Genomic DNA, 17,685 nt, shown 5'->3' on the forward strand with positions numbered 1-17,685 from the left:
ACTCCTGTGCGTACCCACTAAAACACCACCGGCAAAAGCCCAAGGCAGGTCAAGGTTTAACAGCGTAGCCTTGTCAGTGACAAGCACTGCACTATACACGAAAAGATAATAAAAAAATTAAACTATAAAATCTAAACGAATATCGATTTTAAAGTGTGAGAAGAACTTTGGATATCCAGACCTAGCGCGTTTATTAGAATCTTCAATCTGGATATCGCTGAGTTGGCTAAAACGCCTTCTTCAGAAAGGACAAATTTGATGGCGTGTATCTGTAGGATGCACAAACTTTAAATTTAGGTAAAAGGTTGGGACCCTAATTGTTATAATCTCAATATATGAATTTATTTTCTACGATTCTCCAAATTTCTCCAAAATCGAGATGTGGATGGATAATCTCATCTTAGATTCCAGCGTGGAGCAGCCATCAAACCAGCTAACTTATAGAGGTTAACTTTATTAGAGTTAATAAAAATCACAATGTCAAAGAGCCGGGAGCGATTCGGCTAAAGAGGGTTGGTTTATATTCGTGACTCGTAACCATAGATCCGCTCTAGGCGTCTCACAATATGGAATATTGCGCAATGTATGGCTATAGAAAAAGCGAATTTTACAGACAAACTCAGTGGTTGACATTGTTGACATCAATCAATGAAAATAAATAAATTAGTGCCGATACAACCTTAGGTCTGGGCCTCAGACTTCTATATCCGTTTCATGATCGATCTAATAGGCAAGTAGGTGATCAGCCAGAATGCTGATCATCATGATGAATAATCAAAATTTATTTCCAAATTTTATTCATATCGCAATCACAATTAGTAGATACACCATAAATCGCGAAAAGCCATTTGAATATTTTATCCTAATTAGAAAAAAATATATATTTAAATAAAGTAATATATATATAATCATTATCTGTTTGTTTTATGCTGTTTTAAAAAGCCAGTATGACCATTCAACAATTATAAAGTACAGATTTTATGATACGTTATTACGAAGCTGTTCTAATGGCCACGTTTAATGGTAAATTCGACCCGACTTTGACAAGCTTATGGCGGAATCTTTAAATTATGCCTACTTCAGATAAACGCCTCACGTCAAGTGCCGCCATTATATTTGTGAGGGAGCTTTCTGACGTCAGCACTCTAAGGAAGTTTGGAAGTCATGATCTTTAGACTTTTCTTTTAAAAAGTAATGAAGTAAGATTGCTGTTTTTACGAGAGAATTGTTATTTGTCACAAGAAGAGAATTGTTACGTCTATTTTCTACTTTTACTTTGCAGTTTAGAATAATTATAGTTACTAACAAATGGTTTATCTATATAAACTAGCTGCCCCCGCGAACTTCGTTTCTCTTTAATGTGGTTTTAGTTAGCCTTAATACCGTGACACGAAAGAATAATTTCACTGTGTTATCGTCACTATGATTTGAATTTGATTTACACTTCGGTCTACGTAACACGTGGTTTGCTAACACCAAAAATTAAAAAAAAGTAGAAATAATTGAATTTCACGGTATTTCGTTTACCACAAAATAAATTTAATTTATACTTTAGCCTCAATAACACGTGGTAATCATGATATTGAATTGTAGCTTATATGACACGTTTGTCGGTTTACCATAGCAGTGCCATCTATTGATTACTTACTCAATCCAGTCGATGAGTATCGACATCTGTTAGAATCTTTTGGAGTTAACAGACAATTGTGACTGTCAATTAATTATAGACAAATAATTTGCAATAAAATCAAATTGCGACTATAATTAAAGATCTAAACTATCCTATCTCTTAAGTTGGACCAGACTGCTCACTGTGTGCCAATTTAATTTAAAATCGGTTAAGTTGTTTAGGAGTCCATCGCGGACAAACATCGTGACAGGAGATTTATATATATTAAGAAAATATAAATGAATCGCAAAATATGTTGGTTAGCGCAAAACTCCGAGACTGCTGGACCAATTCGAGAATTCGAGTATTTTATTTAGGTATTCTCTGAACTCTCCGAAAGAATTTCGTGGCGAAAAAATTTGTAACAGGCTAAGTAATAGTAAGGTGAAACTAAGTTCACGGCAGTTAGTTTGATATTTATCTATTTGCGTTTCTCGTAGCTAAGCGGGCTTGTTTTAGATGGCTTTAACTGGGCTGTTGGTTTGCCGCCTTTACAAACAATGATTCAGTAATACTTTCGATTGTTCGCTAAAGACCAAAACCGCAGCTAATAACCGGAATTTTATTTTAATTCAATAATTAAACTTGTCACAGTAAGTTTTGAAATAATTATTTACAACGAAAACATGTTTAACAACAGAATTATTGGTAAAAATAAATGCACATATAATGTTCCAAATCACTAATAAAAGACAGCTCTAATTGGTACAAGTAAAAAACAAACAATAAACAAGGGTCGACACTATCATTTTATCTCGCCGACACTGGCCGACACCCGGCGCCGGCTACCGACAACCCTGACGATGATAACGAGTGCTTAAATCCATTAACAAATCCAGCTAACAAGTTTATCACAAAAGATTTCAGAATAAAACGATCGGAATGTCTTTTGTTCTGCAAAGCTTAGCTTATAATCATTTAAATTCGGCAATTAGTCAAGCCAATTCATTATTCAATTCCTGATTAATAAATAATAAACATTGTAATATTTAATTCGGAATTGCTTGCTGAAATCCCTATTCACTGTAGTACACGCTTGACTACCAACATCGTGTTTTATAGAAAGGAGAGCAAACGGGCAAGAGGCTCACCTGATGTTAAGTGATAAGCCCATGGTCATCTCTCAATGCCAGCTCGCGAGTGGGTTACCGGCCTTTCATTAATTACGCGCTATACTTATAGGAATGCTCCTGTTAACAGATTGTGTCGGATTTACGATAACACGGTGATGAAAAATTACTCGGTGGAAATTTTCAGCAACTCCTTAGAGAACTTTCGCCGGGTCGTTTTACCAACGTTGCAATATCAATTATTTACTTTTATTAATGTTTTCTTTTACTTCATTGTATATTCCGTTCTAATTGCTATGTATTTGTTTACATGGCGGACCCATGCGAAGTTACAAAAGGTCTCTTCGTGAGTGTGTACTGCGATGTCGCGGGCTACTCGATTGCGAAGTTGCATGAATCTGGTTAGTACTGACTTTTTTACTTCTCTTGGCATTTTTTACACACATTTTTTCTATAAATTGAGTTCAAAACTGACACTCATTCAAATATGTCTGATGTTTGAGAGCAAAAACAAAATAAATAACGATTTTATGTAACGAGATGTTAGCATGCATGCAGCAGTCTTGGATTAGTGGCTTGTCTCAAAACGTAGAACCCATAACATTGACAGACACCGCTGATTACCGATTATACAATAAAATTCGAAGCAACGGATACCAACTGATGCAAAACCCATGTAGGGTTACTAGATGAAGAAACATCAATACAGCCAATCTTGACTAAAGAGGTTCCACACTTATTTTGCTTAAATAAAGCGATACATAAATATTCTAGAGATATTAATTTAACCTTATACTAACAAACTTAAACAATATCTTTTACTGTTTCCTACTTATTAACCTGTCAATTATAAAATGTAAGCGTTATGTAGAAATTATTAACATATCAAAAGGAAGAAATTAGCTGCACGACACAGGGAATCCTAGTGTAGTGGACTTTATTTTTAACTAAACAACCTTTTTTAATTCTGTATATCTGTTTTGTAATCATTTGTCAAGCTAAAGTAGGTAATCGACCTCTTATGCGTGTACGCCTCTTACGCGTCTTACGCCGTGGTCTTTTTGGGTCTAAGGCAAGATACAATGTATTCCTTCACCGTTGGAGCGAATATTAAATGCGCACATAGAAAGAAAGTCCAGTCGGGGATCGAACCTACGACCTCAGGGATGAGAATCGCAATCTTAACGCTGGCAATGATTCAAAATGTGCTACTTTTGTTTTATCCCAGTTGTAAGCATTTAAATCTAAATACACAAGTTAACTTATATTATTAATGATTTAAGGAAAACAATATAAGATAATAAACAACGGAGAAGATTCATTTCTGTAAATAATGCAGTGAAATATGAAAATAAAGTTTATTACCTATTGAGAGGTCATAAGTAGCATAAGCTTACTTTTACGGCTGCATAAAGATACTGGATAGATCTTCGATATAGTATAGATAATATATATCTGAATAGGTCCCATAGAAGGGGTTTTGTTAACACGATTAGTTATAAAGATATGTACTAATAGAAGACAGGCCAAAGTGTGTGGAACTTATATTGATTTTGGGCGAGCTTCTTTTGGTTATTTGAAACTAAATTTTTTGTGAGGAAATATCGAGCACATTCTTTACCAATTTTTCTAATTCTTAATTGTATTTAGAGTATTCATACCAAACATATGAATAGTATTTGTTGCCATCAACGCTTTTGTCACTAAACCATTACATATATTGGTACTGATATTTAAGTAACTCATAATAAATATAGAATATTTATAAGTTGTAACCTACATAGTAATATATCTCAAATAAAATTAATACAAATTTGAAAAGTTTAGCTTTAATGCTGACAGCATTTCTTCGCTGTTATGGGATACTTATATATTGAGCGACGAATAACTAGAACAAAACTTATGTATGAAAAGTCGGCAATGCACTTGTAAAGGTGTTGAGTGTGTTCATGGAAAAACACATAGTTTTGAGTGACCAGCCCACTTGTTTGTTATCTATTTGTATAGATGAAAGTTTCTATTAAGTTGTAATTTATCCATTTTTTAATATGATATTGATAAGGGGGGATTATCCTCTAATAAAAAATAAATATTGGGTGTCGTATATCCCAGTGAAGACATTCGGTGAGTATTACATTACGATACCATCTAAACTAAAAAAGTATTTGCGATTTCTAAAAACCCAAAAATAAAAATTCCAATTTTCAAAATCTAACGTTGTCGTGTCACGTTTATCTTCGGTATTATGAATATAAAATAATATAGGCCGCATCCAGTCATCTATTTCTGTGTTTTATGGCCAGCAAGTGTGACAGAGGGAGGATAAAATGGGAATATAGGGACAGTTTCACGTTCTGAAGTCGGCTACGGAATAATAACCATTTTTATTGCACACGTGCGTCTATTTTTACTCTATGAAACAATACATTTTAATATACTTATTAATGCTAGGGCCTCAAATAGTGATGAATAGTCCTATATGAAAGGTATTATAGGATTGAAAGGTTACAGAAAAAGTTCCTTAGACATTTGAATAAAAGAATGTACATTTTTTTCCTTACCCTACTAGTTCTTGATGGGGGTTTTAGGGTACAATTCATTAGAACTTCGTAGAGATTTAGCTATAGTTAAATTTGGTTTAAGCGTAATTAAAAACGAGACGAAAAGCGCATACTTGCTGGGCTCTCCCAGATCTCTATCATGAGACTGTACGTTCCGGACAATTATTACCGCTGCCGGAAACATAACCTTTTTGCTGTGCGTTCGGCTCGCACTGTCCAGCATCAACAAGCTCCCATTCCTCGGTTACTCTCGCTGCTTAATGAGCTTCTCGACTCTTCAAAGGAGAGCGACCTATTTGTGAAGCGTATGGGGGTAATATACTGTGACTTAAAAATGTACTGGGAAAAGATCGGGATCTGGGATCTTCTAGATAGCAAGACGTTTACTGCCAATCTTGTAAATAGCTTAATTGTATTTGGCCATGCATGGGCTGTAAATAAATAAATCATTTTGCTTTCCGAATTATAATGTAAAAAGCCTTCATATGCTTCATTTCCCTTTCTAATATTCTTAGTATTTAATTATAGCTAAATGTTAGTAGTAAAATGTTAAGCGCCAATGGATGGACCCCGCTTTGGAAAAGGCCTCCTCCAACATTTTCAGATTCTATATCTGCCAGACTTTCCTTGCTATTTCCATCAAGCCATCAGTCCACCTTCTTTTTGTCCCGTCCACTTTTCTTTTCCCGGATGGTCCCTCCCATTGTGCTGTCTTTAATGACCATCTGTTGTGTAGGTATCGTGTAGACCATTGTCATTTTACGTTAAATTGTGATAGGTTGCTTTAGTTTTTTGTCCAGTAGATTCAATTTTTACTGAGTGTATCTTATTTATATTAAGTAATCATAGAAATAATTAAAAATTAATAATAAAAAATAAACAAATTTGAAAAGTTTGATCCCTGTGTTTGTACCTTTAATGCAAGCAGCATTTCCTTGCTGTATTGCAATACTTATTCGTTGAGCGAGCAGCACCAGCTATATAATAATAAAAATTTGGAAAATTATACAGAATTTCCATTTAAAATATTATGAATTATACTTAAACTCCTACTTATAAAACTGAATTCTAATATTTACTGTATAATACAATACAATACAATACTCTTTACTGTGCCAAGTATCTTTACCTCTTGGTATCGGACGAGCTCGGTCTTTTTAATTTGTTTAAGAATCTTATTTTTGAGCTTCATTATTTTCTGCGTCGTAGTTATATATATGAATTATTACTCATTAAGACTTTTTTTAAAGAGGGGAATGCATTTCTGCAGAGTATGGGTCTCGCTCTAAAAGGTCTACCCACTAAACCCCTACCCTCCTTAATAGTCTTGATTCGTACCTAACGTACATATATGTGGTATCTGACCACGAGAAGCCGATAAAATGCACGGGATGTGGTCAAACCGCGACGATACGGCTAATAGTCCTTGTGTCAGTTTTCCAAGATCTAGTAATAGGTAGAAAATTAATTAATGTATTAATTTTCTACCTATTACTAATATTTATGTACGAATCAGTCAAAAGTTTAACCGATGCACGAGAAAGAAAGAAAAACCTTCATTACTCATAATAAAGAAGGATGTATAAAAGAGAAAGTGACCCAGACCCCCCCCCCCCCCCACTAGGATTCCTTATGTCGTGGGCAGCTACTCTCATCCATTTGACATATTTATATTTTTAGATACTGGCGTAACAAATTCTACTTATTATACAATTAAACTAGAATAGAAAAGGCTTTCGTGGCCTGAAGAAACCGTTCGAAACAAGCCGTGTAACGCCTAATAGATACTATGTGTCCGTTATATATTTTAAAAGCATATATATGAAGAATTACCCACCGTTAATTGTATAACATATGAAGTCTGCAAAGCCCCATTACAACATTATCAATAAACCTTATAATATAACAGATAAAAGACCAGATGTTTGCGGTCTGAGAATTCATTTCTGGAAGTGAAATTGAAATAGTCTTACGCGATGTTACGCAGGTGGGACTTTTGTCAGTTATTACACACCACACCACGCCCTTTATTATACATAAAGGTAATATTTTAGACTCTCGTGAATTGTTACCTTAAGCATACATTTCTATACCTTGGAGGTGAATATAAAACCTATGAAGTTTTGGACTGGTTTTTTGTCTCCTTTTATTACAACTAAAACACAGTTACATAGAAGAAGGGAAAAGAGTTTAGTTGTTATAGTGCAACAGATTTTTGAATTAACTTATAATTTAACTTTAAAAGTATAAAATCTAATGAGGAAATGTCGAATTTATATTTGCTAACTTTTTAGTTTAGGTTATAAAACACGTTCAGACAACGGAATGTTAAAAATACCTGCTTTTTCTACTTGACCGTATTTAACGAAGAGCGGTTCTAATCGTCGACGACCAATCACTTTCCGAGCGACTGACCACTTGACGTTGCGTAGTGGTATGGGGTCGATCTGTATCTTCTACCGCATCGGACAGTTTACCTCTTGTTCTATAAAAAAACTAGAAATTCTTTCAGAGACATTTTATTCTTGATATCACATTAATAAAAGCATTATATTCCTTTAATCATACGCAATTATAACAAGATTATAATTGTAGAAAAAAATAATAGATTCCTAATGAAAAAGAACGATAAAAAGGTGTTATATACGTCACATAACCGATTAGAACTGAGAATCAAACAAAAAAGTTAATTACCATCGCTACTCTGTGGGTTCCCAATTACCACCCACAGCACGATTATTTCAATCATAAAAGAACTACGGAAGATCATTTGCATACGTATGATATGAGCAGGTCGTGGGAAGGTCATGGGGTCGGGTTAGGGTTGACACGTTTTTTGTTGACAAAAAACATTCTGTTAACAATTGATTTTGTTGACAGAAAACATTTTGTTGACAGTTGACATTGGTTGACCAAATTAATAAATGTTTTTGGTTTTATTTAAATAAACTCTCTTGATAATCGAACTGCATTAAAGCAATCAAGTATTGTAATGTAATAATTTCATATATTAATGAAGTACTATTGAAATATATAGATCCGCGAACATTAAAACAAATATAATCAAAAGAAAACACCTTTTAACCGGATTGAAGCTATGTATTATTATTATATATAAACTTATAATTATTTACATAATTTTAAATTTAAATTTTTCCGACAAATATAATTAAATACATATCTTTTAGTCAGAAACTTGACAAGGCCTGTGATTATTTTCAAAACCTTGTCGTCCGTTCTCTTTTAGATAATCTAAAAATTGCAAACAAGCTAGAATATCATTTTGTTCCACAACTAAAGGTTTTTGTGGTAAACGCACTCGCGAGCCCACTGTCATTGAGTGTCCATGGGCGGCGGATACTTAACTTCAGATAAACCCTGCTCGTTTGCCCCCGATTTTATAAAAAAACATAAAATATGACTATGAAAATGTATTTTTTCCTTTAGATCAGGTTCAAACTCTAAATCGGAAGAATCCTATTTAAAAAAACAAAATGTATAGGAAATATGAGGAATACTTTTTTTATTATATATTAACTATCGTGTATGGTTAATTATTTTTGACAGCCCTAGTTGTAATTGTTATCTCTAACAATGCATTACTATTACGAATCATAACAGATCGGAATCTTCATTGTTACGTAAGGAACTTTTTGTAGTTGTTAAGGTTGGTTACCTATGGAACCATAGAACGCAATTTCATTTAACATTTGCGGAAAAAGGTGTTTAATGCCGAAGTACGGCCAAAATGGTGTAGGCCGTATGCCCAATAAAAGATTTTTTCCTATTCAGTTTAAAATGAATAACAAATTCTTTAAATAGAAAAAGATTTATACAATTTATTAATATAAACACATACTGTCTACCGGGTTGTACATTTTTGTAAAATAAAAAAAATATAAATCAGTGGTGATACTACTCGGTTAGGTCTGGGCCTCTGATTTCTATATATGTTTTATTTTTCAATCTAATAAGCGAGTTTTTTAACAGCCTCCTTGCCTGAAACACGTCGTCAACTTTTTGGGTATTGGGCAAGCCGGTTTTTTCACGATATTTTCCTTCACCGTTCGAGCGAATGTTAAATGCGCACATAAACAGAATGTCCATTGGAGCACAGGCGGGAATCGAATTTACGACCTCAGGGATGAGTCGCACGCTAAAGCTACTAGGCTAACACTGGTTTTAAAAATTTTCAATATAACATAATTGCTATAAAAAAACAGTAGCGCTGTTCCGTGATAATTATAACTTAATAGGTGAGTAGTTTAACCTTCTGTAGACACGGAATATTTAAAAATACGTTATAATTCTAAAACATTTATCGACTAGTAGGTCTAGAAGTTTTTGTTACTCTTGCAACAGAAAAGTGAAGCAAAATAGTAAACTGGCGCCCAAGGTACAACAAACGAAAAAGAGGGAGACAACTTAGAAGGTGGATAGTACAAATAAAATAAGCACCAGCTGTTACCTGGCAGAGGCTGGCACAGTTCAGATGAGAATGGCGGCATTTGGAGCAGGCCTTTGCCATAAAAGGGCACACACATGCACTAAAAGAAGATTGAAATAGAAACGTGTTTAAATGAAAATATATCTGAATTAAAGGCTAAATTATTATTATTATTTAGAAACAATTCGACTAATCTAGTAGGTACTCTAAAATATAGAAAATTCTTGGTGAAATGAAAGTGGTTACATTTGACTAATAGATAAGTTTGTATCTGTTAAAGGAGAGTGGCGAGTTCCTGTAATTACAGTTATCGTGCCTGACCCACATTCGGAATACATTCAATAGAAAGCTCTGCGCCTGCGACGGGAAATATCATTGCTGTTTTTAGAGCAGAAATTTAATTCTTAATGTTTGTATCTACTATTTTTATTTAAATAAAAAAACTTTTACACTCATTTGACGAGCCAAAAAGAGTAATTGGAGAACACTAGGAACGTATTGGTCAAAACTTTATTAAGAACATGATTGTAAGCATGCCCAGAATGATTCTGTGAGTTTGGAATGAGGTCATACTCGTTATTAGGTTTTTACATCTGTAAAAATTTATTAAACACATGTCCGATTCCGAGTCCGAGTATCTGAAATCGACCTTAGCACGTAAATTTACTTAGGTGCCCGAATTTTTAGCAAAATCACGCTTGTCTGTTTGGGTACTGATTATATCTACATTTAAATTACAAGCACATTAAATATTTCTTCAACTAGCGAAAAAACCCGACAGACGTTGTCCTGTGTTAACTATGAATACTGATTTCGAATTGGTATAATTAAGAAAACAATTTTTAAACGGATTGAAGCTGTATTATTATTAAAAACTTATAATTATTTACATAATTTTAAAAATTTTCCGACGTTTCGCGTGCGTTTACAGCGTGCGTGGTCACGGTGACGGTTGGTATAATTAACTAAAAATGGTTTATGATATACATTCTTTGTTTGTTTTTTCTGGCGCGTGTATAAATAGTTTTGTTGCCATTCCGACACTGGAACAGGCGACATATGAAAATGGCCATGTGAAAAACAAGGATTTTCAAAATTAATGCCACAAACAATTATTTTATCAATATAATAACTCCGATCGAAGCATTTTTCATCCTCTTCAAAAGTTTGAATAGTAAAGGCGCTATGCACTGAAAAATAAATTTGCTATCGTAACAAAAGTATTCTTACATTTTCTAATGGGCGCAATTTTCTTAATTTTTTTTTCTTAAGAATCTAACAAACACAACAAAAAAAGAATTTACGATATCGGTCCAGCCGTTCACTCGTGATGCCGTGACCAAGGGAAATAGGGTTCCATTTAATATATATACATATTGAACTGTCTACTATAGCCTAGGATTTCATCAAGCTATACATACCTCTCATCTTGATTGACGTCAGCTCGTACCCAGGGTCCTACACCCCATTCGTCCTCCTCTGCCTTGGGCTTTAGCAAACCCGAAAGCCACGTGTATGACTTACTCCGTTTCATCATACACACATCACCTCATTAACATAACTTATCACTTAACATCACTTTTGCACTTCACTTTGTAAATAGACTCAAGGACATCTCAACTGTGTATAATCTGAACTATTTAAAATAGTTAAGGATTAATCAAATCCAATAAACAAGATTTCTTACTTTGTACACTTCTAAGAATGACAAAGTGTACAATCATCTCGTTTGATTGGTTTCATTCTGTAAATCAATTAATTACGGCTATAGTTTATTTTACCTGAGTTTCTATGACATATTATGTCGTTACGAAATCGTTCTAGTAAACATTTAGCAGGTATCAAAATGAATAACTAATACACAGTTTGATGTTCAATTTGAAAGTATTTAATACAACTGTACAATGTTTATCGTATATATCACTTTCACCGTCGTCTCATGATTTCTGTCACCTTTGGCATTTGAGCAACACATCTGGAACAATACAAACATGATTTATTATATGGCAATTTGAAATTCGATCTAACATAAGACATTTTCAGCAATGTCAATGTGATTGAAACAACGCAAACACTTTCTACGGGATCATCACAGCCAAGTTTAAAATAAAATAAAGTCGATTAGATCCAAAATACATTATTAAATAATAACATTATTTGTATAGAAATTATGTATAAACAACAGAATTATCGTTTTTACAACCAAATCCCAAGTGAAATTGAGAATTATAAATGAATAAATTCAAAACTCTCGTTAAACGTAAATTAATCAATAAAGCTTTTTATAAATATTGCGATTATTTAAATGATCCTAATCATTGGGATTGATTTGCTCCAGTTCAAACAATTTGTATGACTCAAAACGTTCCGATTAAAAAAAGTAGCGGAGAGTTTCTTGCCAGTTCTTCTTTCCCACTCTACTTGGTACTTGCTTGGTTACCTATATGAATAAAGTTATTGTGAGTTTGAGTTAATCATGTTTTCTAATACTGGGTATAAAGATTATGTTAGACCAATGTTCGTCTATGCGATCAGGTCATGGACGTAGGAGCTATATTTGAACATGCACAAAAACATCCAATATATCTCGTCCTAATTAAAATGTGTGTTAAAAAGACTGTGTATTTAAAAATATACAGATAATAAGATTAATACGTTATAATTCATGAAAGCGGACTGGAAATTAATTGTCTTTGGTACGATGGAACCCAATAAATAGTATTGTATAAGATAACGTCCGTTGGCGTCCTTGTGTCCTGCCAACGGCCGCTACGCAACGTGATGGAATGCTACCCATAGGTCTCCATGTATTACTACTGTCACATGTGTTGTTCGTTGAATATTTAATTGAAATGTTGAGAATCTAAATGTATACATAGTTTTAGCGGTTACGAAGTCTTTTACTTCATATATTTACGTTATACTACTTCCATGTGAATTTTCTCATAATTGACGTTTAGGGAGTAATGTAAATTCACGTATCCATCTTATATTTAAATTATTTAGTAAACGATCGGTTGAGTAGTGTCGGAGATTAGCGATACCAACAGAAAATAAAGTTTGTGTACACTTTTTTCGTCCCCTTATTGGTTTTTGAACGTACACACTATACATTATATTTAATAAGATAGAAATGAAAATAAGAAGGTCAATCGCAAAATATGTTGATAAGTGCAAAACTCGAAGAAGGCTGGAGTAAGTTTTTTATTTCTTCCTTGAACTCCGAGGAAGCTTTTTATGGTAAAAATGAATAAGTTAAGTTGTTAGATTTTTATCCCGGAAACTAAAAGTCTGTACATATAAAATTATTATAGGCGAAACGAAGTTCACGGGGGTTAAGTTATTTTAGTTTAATAAACTTAATTTTTCGTTTTGCCGATATCATCTAATATCATATAATATACTACGTACATGTTGAGCAATGATACATCTTTCAACATGACAAGAATTAATGCTTCACTTAATACCATAAAAAATTATAAACGTGACTGATCTGAAGGCTGGTTTTCGTATTCAAAATACAAGTTTAAAAAAAACGCAAGTATTGTTTATTTATTTAATTATTAATAATCTTACAGCTTATCCGTGTCTAATAGGAAATAATATGATGATATTTACACTTACGTTAACTAAATTTCGTTAATAACTAAGTAGGATTAAGATAAAATGTAGATAAAGGTAAAGATTGTCAATAAAGGCTATATTAATTTATTTATTCTTACAACTAACAAACATATTATAAAACAAAACAATTATACAATACAGAAAGCCAGCACAGATTACATAGATAAACATATATTGTTTATCTATGTTGATAAACTCTTGCTGTCTCCGCCGACATTCTAATGAGTCTAAATTAAAATATTTGTAAGAACCTACATAACTACCGAAACATTGATATTTTTAAAACTAAGAAAAACTAATATATATTATTATTTCTAGAAAACAAGTAGTCGTATCATTACTGGAAAAGATTTTTTATAAGTAGCCTTTGTGTTTTGGATAAGCTTATAAGCGAAATATTTACGTTACACCGGAATCTAAGACACAATGAAGAACTGGTATTTGATACCTTTTTTCGTTCCTTGTATAATGTTACATGGACGAAAGTTAATACAAAACCTAAACTTTAACTTAAACCTCAGGCAGCCGAGAGAGCTGAGAGTGCCTGGCAACGGTTGACACTTAAGCATGTAGACTTTATATACCCCGTTAATGAATGGCGAAAACAGTTTTTGTCCCACATATCAAGTACGAGTTTAGTCTTTAGACGTCATCATTAAAAAATTCATGTATGTTAATCAATATTTGTGTTATAAAGGACCAAGAGTAGCGGATACGAGTAGTCGTTTTACTTTTTTATTTATATAAATAACAGGAGACGAACGGGTAGAAGGCCATTGACAGTATTTTAAGAGTTTTCTTAAAGGGCATTTAGTCGAATTGGTTCAGAAATATTTAAGTAGGCAGCTGGTTCCACATAGTTGTGGTGCGGCAAAATCTGCCGTGAAAACCGCTCAGTTACAACGGACGTCGAGGTGATACAGATGCAACTTCGTATTCTGCATCCGTATCAATGCGAACGTCTCCGCTTAGAACTCTCCTCCTCAAGGTACCCCACATTTCTACTTGATCCATGATCCATGATTAAGGATCAAGCCGCTTGGAATTTGAAAACATTGTTCTCTATACTACAGTCCTTATCTAAGCAAGTGACAAACGGGTGACTTCATCATTTGAAAGATTGACAAAGCATTACTTGTGTTGTCATAATAAAGGCTATTTAATGATAAATTGATAACAGCTGATAATGTAATTCAATGCGACATTTGTTTAATGTTTTTATTATTGTATTCATTGTGCAAATGTTTTCCGAATACTATAATTAAAAATAATGTGGTTATTATTTTTTGTATAGTAATTTCCGTTTGTGTACGTGGAATTTGTGTACTTTGTCAAGATTTTTAGTTGCCTCTTCAAAATTAATCTTTATATAAAGTGTTATTTATTATAGTTACAGATGTAGTGATCCATAAGCATTGTAAATCCGTTAATAGTTTATGAGATTATCGCGTTCATACAGACCACCAAATAATTAATAATAATAAGGTTAATGCGGCCGGGGGTTTATATAACTCGAAGGTCAACGATTTACACTATTATCTATATGATACAAAGTTTGTGGAATTGTTGTTGTTCGTTGTCTTAAAGACATGTTTCAGAATCGTTAAGGTTATTGTTCGAGTTTTGCACGTTCATGGAATTGAATGTAAATATAATTTCCATTATAAATTTTGAAGCTGTCACACTTTAAGAAAAAAATAGGACCGATTCCAAAATGCACTAATGTTGTAAAAATCTTTGTAAAGTCTTTGTATTGGCGCGGATAAAATATAGACCACTGAAGCTACCCACTGGACGTGTGAACACCACAAAAGCGATGGGTTGACGAAAGGTTGGGAAGCAATGGATGGAGAAAGCTAAAAATCCAAATGGAAAGTTCAGGAGGAGGCCTTTGCTCAAAATGAGTAAAATACTGATCACAAAGAAATGGAAATGGCATTAACTAACGTAGACTAAGAGTACAATCATACAACTAACACCCAGTAGATATGTAATTTTTTTAATGGTATGGAATTAAAGTCGAATTATTATTCATTTATTAAGACTTCGTTGTATAAAGAAATATAATAAATGAAAAGGAAGACATAGCGGCCTCATGACTTTCGAGCGATCTCTTCCAGGCAACTACTAGATTATTATATATACGACATATAGTTATTTTGACTAAATAAAACAATTAAAACATATGTAAACAGTGATCAGTGACAATAATAAAAGAAAGGACACATGAATCACGATAATTTTAGATCAGTTTTACATCAGTTAGTACGAAATTTAGGGATACGATTGTACTTGTGACTGGTCGTAGTTGAATTCGTGTATGCTGTGATGTTAGTTATTTTTGACTCTGTATTTGCGTGTTGTTCCCACGAGAATCTAAGTCCATGCTCCTATTTCACCATGCCTCCTGCTGATGTCATGTGGAACATGGTGTGATGGTAGCAGCTACTTACAAACGTCGTGTAATACAAAAAAAACCTTGCCGATTAAAAAGAGTGGCGGAGAGTTTATTGCCAGTTCTTCTCTTCCGTTCTACGCCCTTGATTTGAGAACTGGCAGTAAATGTTAAATTAGAAGCATTTAATGTATATTTCTTTTTAATTGACGTTCATAAGTGTACATTGTGTTACCTATATGAATAAATGATTTTTGACTTTGACAGGTAATATTTGTATTACAGTAGATATTAAAAGGAAGATAGAGAATAGCTAAGAATAGGGATGGGATTTTTATTTATTGGTCATGAATTACCAAGAGGATGTATTAAATATTTTTGGAAATATAAAATTTACAGAAAAAAGCGCTCAAGTAAGTATTTTCAATATAAAAACATACTTTCGGTGACATGGCTTGTTAGTTCACTTAATTTTAAAAAAAATATGCATGATACGCATTTGATACCGGCCCCAAAATGATTTCCCTAAACGCTATTGAATCAGTGTTCTCAGACTGCCGCCGCAGCATAGTTCCGAAGACCTGCTAACTGCCCGTTACTGATGGCACATGGATCCAATAATCCCAATAATGGGAACTATGGAAGGGATAGCCTATGTTATATCATGGGGAATACAACTTCTTGATACATCAGGACCAAGACGCCGAAAGAGAACTATACCTTTTCAGTTAATAAACCTAGTGTAGTGAATATAAGTGAAAGAGCCGTATCTGGGACACACGAACATAGTGTCAAAACTTTACAGAACACAAAGACTGTTAACGAAAATTACCTTAGTTTAAGCTATTCACTAGTAGACAATATAGTCAACATAATATTACTTATCAGACCTAATTATTGTATAGACTAGATTGTAATTCATTTAAAGTCGCACTCTTGAGTGAAGTTTACTGTAAGCCAAAATCAAGTGCTCGCAGGTCTTTTGAACAACTTACTAGAAGTGTACCCTATTGCTACATACATGCTTTGTTTAAGTTCCTGACATCAACACTAACTATGCAAAACTCAGTTTTGAATCGCGCAGCCCGGACATACAACGACATATAAGCCTTGACTTGTTTAAGCTGAATATACATAGCGCAAAATCACTTCATCATGAGCATACCCCACATACACACCTTCACGTACTCACACAATTTTTCACCATCACACACCACAGCCAAATTGGCTATTACTTAGTAAAATGTATTGAATCATTTTTTTTCCCCTTTCGTAAATGTTTAACTGTTTTTGTAAATATTATGTATGCCATCTTTGGCTATATTTTTAGTGCTATTATATAAATATAACTGAAGGATTACTAAATAAATACACATGTACGCTATGTCGTTACACACATAGGTACATAATTATCAACTAATATGAGGAAGGCGTTACTTTCTCAGCACTATTGACATTTCTATCATAAAGACTCAATCATCATTCACTGGTAATTGTGTTTCTTGTATTACACCATTACCTTTAGATTATCGCTTACTTCATTTTAATACTTTGCTTTAATCGGAAACTACCGTCTTCTCGACTTGCGCCCTCGGCTCTTCGTTGAACTGTTAAAAACACTTGTATTAAGTTATTCTAAATCTAATTTCGTGCTTAAGTACTGTTCGTCCCCTTTTGTCACATTGTATTTACTCGATGATAGAAAGAGACAAGAGTTAGAATTAAAACTGTGCCATCAGACTCATTTTTTTATACAATACGGGTAATTATTAATTGCGCAAATAGACAATAAATCTATTGGTGAGCAGACTGGAAATGATGACCTGGTAGACAAATGCAACCACTACTATCACTCTTGCTTGAATCATATGGAAATGACGCAAAGATGACTACGGGCTTCAACAGGATAACACACAGTT

The 17,685-nt window shown here is 33.5% G+C and overlaps 1 protein-coding gene across 1 annotated transcript in view; it reads right to left on the reverse strand.

Annotated features, from left to right (window-relative positions):
* Positions 1 to 11,505, reverse strand: part of LOC123715276 (protein prickle-like) — a 242,133-nt gene extending 230,628 nt beyond the window's left edge. Inside the window, exon 1 of the mRNA XM_045670227.1 lies at positions 11,169 to 11,505. Coding sequence (XP_045526183.1) covers positions 11,169 to 11,284 — 116 coding nt within the window. The 5' untranslated portion in view covers positions 11,285 to 11,505. The remainder of the gene's footprint in view (positions 1 to 11,168) is intronic.
* Between the last annotated feature and the right edge of the window lie 6,180 nt (positions 11,506 to 17,685).

This window comes from Pieris brassicae, chromosome 10 (genome assembly GCF_905147105.1).
Source record: "Pieris brassicae chromosome 10, ilPieBrab1.1, whole genome shotgun sequence".
NCBI classification, from domain to species: Eukaryota; Metazoa; Arthropoda; class Insecta; order Lepidoptera; family Pieridae; genus Pieris; species Pieris brassicae.